The sequence below is a fragment of the Haliotis asinina genome, chromosome 12 (assembly GCF_037392515.1).
Source record: "Haliotis asinina isolate JCU_RB_2024 chromosome 12, JCU_Hal_asi_v2, whole genome shotgun sequence".
In the NCBI taxonomy this organism is placed as follows: Eukaryota; Metazoa; Mollusca; class Gastropoda; order Lepetellida; family Haliotidae; genus Haliotis; species Haliotis asinina.
The window spans coordinates 12778586-12788686 of NC_090291.1; the positions used below are offsets into that span (position 1 = coordinate 12778586).

Below are 10101 nucleotides of genomic sequence, written 5' to 3' on the forward strand. Positions count from 1 at the left end.
TCATAAAATGTGACATTTGAAATCGCATTTGTAAAACGTAGAAAGCAAGAATGACATTGTTTGATAAATAGGTTGTCATACTCGTGTGTTTGGGATGGCTGATATCCTAATCCACGATATCAACCACGAAACAAACAGTATGTATTTAACTCGCCAAGGCTCGCTAAACATAATGACTATTCCTAATGCAGGATATCAGCCATCCTCAAACACTCTCACGTGATAATCTGTTTATACCAGCTGTGTACATTGGTGTTCATGATGCCTGGATCACTGGAATATATGTTCGATACTCTAATATTTACAAACCACTGCCGGAATATTGCTGAGTGCAGCCTTGAACAACAAATAAACAAAACGTAGCTGTCAAGTTACGTATTCAGACTGCTACCTTTCTTGTCCATCTCTCAGTCATGTCAGTGGGCCGGACTACCCGATCCCGTTAGTCGGAAAAACGTGGGTTCCTGAAGGCTCTGACCCAGATCTTGACGGGTGTTTAAGGTGAAAAGTGGGTCTTTTAAAGTTGGTCGTGTAAAGTTAGTTCGAGTGTGAATTTGTATTCAAAATGCTGTAATCTACATAATTATAATTATGTATTAACTTGGTCTCGTCTCTGTATGTCTGAAATAGAGCTGATGCGACTTAACATCTTAACTCATACACCCATAGAATCCTAGTGAGCCCAAAGGACGAAACTCCGCACAACAAACTGCGACACCTTCGACGACTACAAGCGCATCTATCTGTGTATGTTCATAAATAGATCTATAGCAATATTTCATTGACCACAGAACTGCGCTAATTAGGATTCTGAACAATTATACCATTAGCTTAGATAAAATTCAGAAAAAAGTAATACTGCTCAGTAATTGAATAAACCATCCATGCATATTCCTAATATTCTGCATTCACATGAAAAGTTTTATTCGGAACAATGAACTCAAGTTTGATGAGAACTGTATCAAAACGCTTGTCATTAAGGTAACAGTTGGTTTTGCACACGGCACCTATCCTGTTATGCAAATGCAGGTTTTTGTCTCAGCTGACGTAAACATTATATACACGGAAGAAAAATATCCGCTCTAGAGCCTTACGAGACAACACTTACTCTCACTTTATAAAAGACACGACTATAGCGAATCATTTGTGTCGGAATTTTTGTGCTATAGGTGAGTAATTTCATTATAGTGTAGTAGAATGTACGATGTATGTATGTAGGTTTAATATATTGGCTTGGATTCCATTTTGTCATGCTTAGAAATTTAGAATGTACGGCAAGGGCACGAGTGCCATCACAACCCGTAGTGCAGATTTGTGTCATAGGTGTGTGACTGTGCGGTAGGTCAGCCTGGTGATTAAAGCGTTTGCTCGTCACACTGCATCCCGGGTTCGATTTTTCACATGGGTGCAATGAGTGAAGTCATTTGTTGTTTCCACCGCCGTGATATTGCTCAAAGCGTTGTAAAACTAAACTCATTCACCCACTAATATTTCACAGTAGGTGTACCGTGAAGATCTGGTTTAGAGTTGGTCTTTAGCATCCTGCTTGTCGCAAGATGCAAAATGGCATTTTGAATGTTCACATTCAACAATGCATACAACATTGACCGTCCCAGGGACATGCTTGTACAGAGATGGTTTTGCATAAGTGAGTTTCTTTTTCAAATTGAGCAACTAAGATCATAAATAATAAATCAACATGAATTCCAGTCATATGTCTCTTTTCATGAATCAAAGGATCATACAGTTGTTTTTCCATCGTTGCCATCACGAGATGTTTTAAGTACATGTTTCAAACCTATCACTGCAAAACTACAGGGATGCATAATTAGGTTCTTTGTGTTTATGTTAGTCAACCGTGATACCTATTCAAACACGAGTTTCCACATGAACGATTTCTGCCGACAGATACAGAATAAATCATTATCTATCTGTTGTTTCAACTGTGCATATCTAGTCATCTAATAGTCTATGTGACTATTTATACTTTTTAGTATTTGTTTGTTCTATTATACACATTTACATATTATATATGTAATCTTTTGCGTTTGCTTGTCTTTCATCTTACCATGCCTAGACCAAATAGTATATGTAGGTATTTTCATTAAGGCATTATTGAGTGAGTGAATGAGTTTAGTTTTACGCTGAACTCAGCAATATTCCAGCCATACGGCGGCGGTCTGTAAATAATGGAGTCTGGACCAGACAATCCAGTGATCAACAGCATCAGCATCGATCTGCGCAAATGGGAACCGATAACATGTGACAACCAAGTCAGCAAGCCTGACCACCCGATCCCGTTAGTCGCCTCTCACGACAAGCATAGTAGCCTTTTATGGAAAGTATGGGTTGCTGAAGACCTATTCTACCCCGGGACCTTCAAGGGACCCCTCTTCAGTAAATTACGTAACAAATACAATAAAAAAAAAGGAAACCCAAGTTCTGTCAATAGTCAACTATATTGCAGTGCATGTGTTAATGTCGGGACCATTGCATTAAAGAAGTGTACCAACAAAGAAGATGGCTTGAAATAGTCCATGTAACTGCGAAAAAAGTACTACCGAATGTCGGTTGTATTCCGGGATTGTAGTCCGCTTGTCAAAATCTCCGCCTCATGGAGTGGATCCTACTTTATTTTCGTCTTCACCTGCTACACCAGGATGTCATTTTTGATGAGGATGTACAAGTGAGGTGCGGTGAAATACTAGGTGCGGGATCAACGTAACCGAACTTACGCAACAACGAGCTGACACGTGTTCGCATTTCCTTGCATGGTAATTGCTGTTTGAGATCTGCGTTACATTGTGTGTACAATGACGCCGAGTATGTTTTATGATTTAAATTAACTGTTTACCTGTATGTTCAAAAGACACCCATCAATGAAGATCCGGGATAGAATTTGCTTTGAGCAATCCCAGCGTTTCGTAAGCATGATTCGATGGCTTGTTTATCTGACTTGATGGACGTATGTCATGGTAACCCAGTTGCGCAGATTTATGATCAGGATGCCAAATACAAGACTATACAAGATTATTTACAGATATCCGTCATATACTCGGAACGCTGCGGCTGTAAACAAACAAACAAACAAACAAACAAACAAACAAACGATACTATTAACACCACCTGCATCTTGTACAAGGCTACCAAAGCAACACGTGATCATATTTCTATCCTAGCATCTACTCGAGTAAGGTATGTTCCGAGGGTATGCGATGCTATTGGGTAGCTATTAGAAGCTCTATTATATCACTGCATTTTAACAATGTTCATTGTTATTCATATGTTAATGTTCACCTAAAACACTCCGCTGTAGAATCCACCTCTTCTTCTGCAACCCACCCTCTCCCTCTACCTGCCTAGGTACCTGACCTTAACCGTATATGTGTCTCAGTGTACTGACGGTTTTCTCCTCATGCACCACAGGAATACACTCTTAAAGGGGCTGTTCGAGATGAATCTGTGGCACGCCTTCTTCCAGGGCCTTCGCCTAGCATTTCTCCATGAGAGACAAGAAGAAGCAGATACAACAAATTTTCCTGAACGTCTTAACATCTTCGAATACTTGTTCAGAGACTGTGTAATCACGGGTATGTCTGCAATATACTGTCATGATAAAAGAGCGTAAAGATATAAGGAGGGGACTTTTTTTTTTTTGGGGGGGGATTATTTTGTCAAAGCATCAAGAAACTTCGTGTTTATATTCACGACTATCACGTACGAAATAATACATTGTAGTTGAAAACGTTTATGAGGGTCAAATTTAAGTATATTAAGAACGTTTCTGGTGGCAACCGTTAAAAGAGTGATGGAGTGAGTACTACTATTTTGCGCCTATTTAAGCAATATTCCAGCGACATTACGGCGAGGGACACCAGAAATAGGCTTCACATGTTGTATCCATGAGGGAATGCGAACCTGGGTCTTCACTGTGACGAGCCAACGAGCCAACGCTTTTACCACCGTCCTAACCTTCAAAAGAACGTGCAAAACCAGGGCAAATGTTTATCAGAATAGGCGCACCCAGTATGTTCGCAAGAACGTAACATTAATTACCCAGCTGAAAATGGGTACCCGGTGGGATGACGTCGTGCGACTGTCACCCTCTAGCGCTTAACAGACAGCTTGGGTCATCAGGGTAATAATACGGAGGTTGTTTGGGCGCATCGAGCATGCTTTGAGCATACGCATGATAAATACACGATCATTATTAAGATTAATGACGTATCAGTCTGGTCAAATATATACCCAAGTTCCACTCTGTTGCAGAGTATGCATCATGCATTCTCTCCCCTGATCCCTCTGCCAAGGTTATCCTGTCCGGGAGGGTTGACTTCAAGGAAGTGAATGTGAGTATACGTTCTTTCATGAACAATGTAGTGTATCAGATCCTGTCTTATCACTAGTATACAAGATACATCCTCTTTACCTATATCTTATTAAAAGCCCCGTTCACATGCAGTTGTTTGCACATTTATTCATAGATGCACATGTTAGCAAACTTTACATATATGCGTAAATGTGTCATGCGAACGCATACGTATGTATGTATGTATGTATGTATGTATGTATGTATGTATGTATGTATGTATGTATGTATGTATGTATGTATGTATGTATGTATGTGAGTGAATATATAGCGTCTCGTAGGCAATTATTTAGCCATATCGTGACGAGAACAATTTAATTCATATCAATATTAAAATTAATAAATTGAGATCGTAAAATCCTGCCATCGAAGGAGAGTAACACTACTAGATTATCACAGATATGAACGTAAAGCTAGCAGTGTAACTAAAGACAATACAATATAAAACACGGGCTATAGATCACCAACAAGCACGTTGGACGAGCTGGCTAAAGCGCCAGGCAAGTGATTCAGCGAGGTGAGGCATCAGGATCGAGCCCACCTGTGACCGGGTGTAAATCCTTGGAGTCAACTTTGTATGCAGACTCTTTCAATATGCAGTACACAACCCTGTGCACTTAACAGAACCCACGAATCCGTTGGTATATGACCAGACGGTGGCTACGTGAACACGTGCAGGTACGATAACGTGCAGTAAGCGTGGACAAAATACTGTGACTATGTGGCCCAGTCCACCCAGCTGTGATTTGGTTAGGATGATAAGCTCGGTGCGCCTAGTGGCAGCAAGAGTTGTTATCTCCCCACGGAGTTGAGATTGATAATACTATGTGACGCTGACACGGACATCAAATCGTCGAGGGAAACACTAGCGCCTTGAGCATGCAATAGTTGCATGGATACGTGCGCTGTGTAAATGTCCTATAATAATAAGAGGAAGCGTTACGTATAATGAGCAAAACATCACGTATGGTTTTACAAACTTCATGAAAGCATTTATAAACAGTGGACTTCCCACTTTCATTCGTACACCTAAAGGCTGGCGAATAGCTGGGTCACTAGCTTTTAAGTAATCCTGCAGTTGTGTGAAGATAAGATCAAAAACCTATTTCGAAAAGTTTCGTACTAGTTTTTGTAGTCATTGGATTTATCTATGACGTTCCACCAATCACAATGACCTAATGCAAAAGAGCAGTGTTTGTCTTCTTAAAGGCCAGCGATAACACAACATGTTTCTTTGTTGAATTGCAGACAAAAAGTGAAACAATTTATTACATTTATTACTCACACTTTCAGGTTTACTAACAGTACATAAATTATATTACATATATTTAAACATGTGCGTATTTACTCACTTTAGTAACGTTTGTGCATGTGAATGGGGCTTTAACCATCAGATCCTTTCGTCTCTAGCAAAATACCCCCTTTGTCATTATTTTATATATTGCTTCAAATCCTTTCTCACCGGTACATAAAGAATAAAAGGACGAAATCCATGAAATTCCTTTTTTAATTGTTATAAATTCGTTTTCGGTTATATCATTACATTAATTTGTCTTGACGTAAGCTTGATGGTCTCTTGTGTATTCCCACAGGCATGTGGCAGAAAAATGCCCATAGAAATCAAAGTTGACATTGACGGCCTTCTGGCCATGGATAGCGTCACCAAGCACGGCTTCCACGTCCACAGCTACGGCGACCTGACTGATGGCTGCGGTGGTGCAGGTGGACACTACAACCCCTTCAGGGTTACTCACGGAGGACCGGAAGACAGTACGAGGTGACGTTGACTGCACTAGATTCGATTTTCTACAGGCTGTTACCATATAGCTGGAATGTAGGTTTAGGTTTGTTAGTTTACTCCGATCACTGAGCTCTCTGTGTATTTAATATTCAAGCTCTTAGCATGGGTGACTGAAGACAATTCCATCCCGGAACTTTCCGGGTCTGGAATAAAGATAAATACGGTGATTGTTTGAGGCAACTAACGGAATCGGGGGGTTGACACGTCACCGTATCAAAATTGCTGCAGATCGATGCTCATGATATTGATCACTGAGCTCTCTGGTAAAGACTCAATTATTCAAAGATCGCCTCCATAAAGGTGTAATAATATTGAGTGCAAGCAAACTAAGGGAGGCCTTAAACAACAAAAACAAACACAATTCTCTAATAGACACTGCATGTCTCATCAACATAGAGCTATTTTCTCCACACACCTCCATGTTTCACTCCCGCTGAGCATGGTATTTACGTTCATAAATAAACAAGATGCTAATGAACTGGCAATTAATGAGATGAAACATCCGATAAATATGCCAGTCATCAAACTACACCATCAGGTATTAATTGTCTCTGAGGTGATACCTGGCAATACTATAACAAATTCTTCTAAATTACAAAACTGTTGAATTTATTTGAAAGTACTGTCTTAAACTTCGCCATAACAGCAGCAAATTAGCATTGTGCTCTTGGTCCAGATGAGCCTTACATGCAAGCATTTGTTCTATTAATAATACTAAGTCAATATCACCTGTGCAGTAACATGAAGCTAGCGGCCTATAGTCTATATATAATGAATTACACATCTGACTTTGTTTTCTAAAACTGAATAAGTTATAAACAGAAATATAATTAACAATTTATTGCTCGACTATGATTACAAAGTATTCAGAGCATTCGATGACAAATATGTAAATAAGGGTATAATTAAGCTAGACACAAACGTGCACTAATTACATATGTGCTTTATGGTTTTATCACGTAACCACTATAGATAAGAGAGTATTAACGCTTATAATTTCACACATGCAGACTTCATTACAGTGCCATTACGTGTTAGCACATTTTGTTCATGTGTATTGATACAATGTATTATATTGTATCGCTGTGTAAAAAGGCGATGTTACAAGCCACGAACCTATTTCATAGTTATGCATAAGATTCTGTCGAGCCATTCAGAATATGCCTTACGAAAGTGTTTGTGAATCAGATACAAAGACACGCAAAGTCAAGTCAAGCATTGACCAGAACAAACAGTGATATACAAGTCTCCAATTTATAAATAGTTTTGCGAAATCTTTACCTAAGCTTGTGAAACTGTGACCCTGATCAAAGAAAACTTGACACGTAAGGGAGACAGTCAACCTTTGTTAAAACCAAAGCATCATGTTTGTCAAGTCATGACAATATGTAGTACCTACAATATAGGTACCAATTTGCTTGTGTACATTCCGTTAATGGTACCCCAACATAAATGTCCAACCTCACACATAAATGTCGTTTCCTGATTGGCTAAACCCTCTTCTATTATTTAAAATGCCCCACATTTACAAGCGAGGTACATTTCAATGTACCCCGCTGGCAATGACAACTCATTCTACTTCGTGATAGTACTTCTTTATCTCGAATATTATTGAAATATGCATGGTGCACGGAAATTGCCGATATTTTGCGAATGCAAATCGATGTAAGGGACATAACTTCCCTGATCCAGAAGGGTCCATGAGCCCATGCATCAATTGAAGGTGTACCACCCCTTGCCCCACTCGTGATCAGTGAACAAATTATATTGTCCTCATGAGTATCATACTTAAAGAAGGCTGACCAGCATTGTATTTAACAGTAAACTAAACTACAGTTAGCATCGGAAAAATACGTATAACGTTATGTTTACATATTGATGTTAAACTGCGATTGCCTTTACCGAACGTCTGACGCCTCATCAATATCTGTTGTGATGTTGCCTAACGTTCATGACAAATTTACCTGCAACTTGTATTATATTTCATGCTATTGCCTTTTTCTCGGTTCAGACATATTGGAGACTTCGGCAACATTGACGTTCCCAAAGACGGCCACCTGACGACTTCGTTTACAGACCGCATGGCAAGTCTCGAAGGTGACCAGAGCATCATGGGAAGGGCTATTGTGGTATGCATACCAGATTGGTTGATTGTACAGTGAATGGGAATGTGTGATTTCATACATTTTTCGTGCCGTTTGGGAGTTTAAGTAAGTGTGAATATCCTTTGTCGACATGTAGTTTTCTATTTTCTAAATTCAAAGACTATTTAAAGCAGGTTTAATTGTCACAGAAGTCATAATGTATTCTACAACGGCACCATAGGACTCTGCATTCTTAATAGCTAACTAGGTGGTAGGATGGTCCAGTGGTTAAGGTGTTCGGTCGTTACGCCGAAGACCCAGGTTCGATTTCTACATGGGTACATTGTGTGAAGCCCATTACTAGTGTTCCACGCTGTGATATTACAGAAATATTGCTGAAGGCGGGTAAAAACCAACATGTCCGTGTTATTACATCAGTTTAGTTTAAACTAGAAGTTTACCGATATTGTTTCAGGTTCACGCCGGAGAGGATGATCTTGGCAGGGGAAACAACTCTGCCAGTCTTGAGAACGGCAATGCAGGCCCCAGGCTGGCCTGCTGTGTGATCTTCGCCACCGACGGTTCTCAGTGGAAGGAGACATGAAGAGACTGTTTTGTTGGTTGGGGGTTGAAAAACTAGTTTGTTATCGTACATGACTGCTTAGGTGAAGAGATCGAAATAGTGATAAAAGACAGAGTTGTTTGATGTCGTTATATTTTGTGTGTGTGTGTGTGTGTGTGTGTGTGTGTGTGTGTGTGTGTGTGTGTGTGTGTGTGGAAGGGGGCGGGTGATCATCCTTCCGTGCAACCCTGCTGTTGAAAAGGGCCTCACACATTTCCCAGGAAGGGCATGGAACCCGGAATTTCGGCGTTACGAGCGAACACCTTACCCACTTGGTTACGCCGGCGTCCTCACCTGGAATGGACACGAGGTTAGGGCTACGTTTGTACTGAAGTAACAAGATGTCCCCTTAATCTTTCTTAATGAACGGGTGACTGAGTGAGTTAGAATCTTAAGTCATATCGGCAGTGTTTCAGCTATATGGCGGAATGTATGGGATCCTGATCCCGGGTTACCACACTTGCTTTCACCAGTCTGTTGGCTAAGCTCAATGTGGGAGAAAGACCCGAAGTTATGTATGTTAGACATTACCCGCTTCAGTAAAACCTACGAACATAGGTATGTTCTTGGTGAACATATATAGCAACGTAGTTACGGTAAACCCAGAATTCCAACCCATATTTATAGCGTACAGTAAGATCTGCCTATCTGGCGTTTTTTCACGTGTTCTGTTTGTTTTTTTCTAATCATTAAATACGATTATACGTCCACACGGCAGATTTTACGCCAATAGAGTTATATTCGTCAAAAATAGTTTCAGATATTGATATTGCGCATTCGGACATCCTGAAAGGAGCCAGATTGTATTCCTTATGAGATAGTACACTTTACACTTCAAAATACACTTTTTAGCCACCACAAATACACTTTGAGGGCAAGTGGGAAAGGCAGGTTTGGCAGAAGAACTGAAGGTCTTAAAATTACCTTAGCACCGCAGTTTGAAACTTAAGCGTGGAAAAAAACGAAGTGGTAAAGACAAGACCTAACGGCTTTTCAACATGAACAGGTTACTTTAATTGTTGAAAGATTGCGTCTGTTCTCAGGTTCAATCTTGCCTGTGGCATGTCATCGGGATTGCCAATAAGTTTCAGTCCTTGGAGTGAATGAGATTTTTCGTAATTGTAAATAGGACGAAGCGCAAGTAAAATTAACTCTTTTTTTGCTTTCACGACTCTTCTAAACCCCATTTCCCCGTTGTCCCTCTGTCTCTTTGGCTGTCATACGA

General features: G+C 40.1%; 1 protein-coding gene across 1 annotated transcript; it reads left to right on the top strand.

The window, feature by feature from the left end:
- Window positions 1-1069: 1069 nt before the first annotated feature.
- On the top strand, window positions 1070-8956 carry LOC137258312 (superoxide dismutase [Cu-Zn]-like). The gene is made up of 6 exons (XM_067795947.1): window positions 1070-1169; window positions 3427-3590; window positions 4270-4349; window positions 5962-6146; window positions 8182-8299; window positions 8730-8956. Exons 2-6 carry the CDS (start codon window positions 3455-3457, stop codon window positions 8856-8858), a joined length of 648 nt encoding a protein of 215 aa, XP_067652048.1. The 5' UTR covers window positions 1070-1169; window positions 3427-3454; the 3' UTR covers window positions 8859-8956.
- Window positions 8957-10101: the final 1145 nt, after the last annotated feature.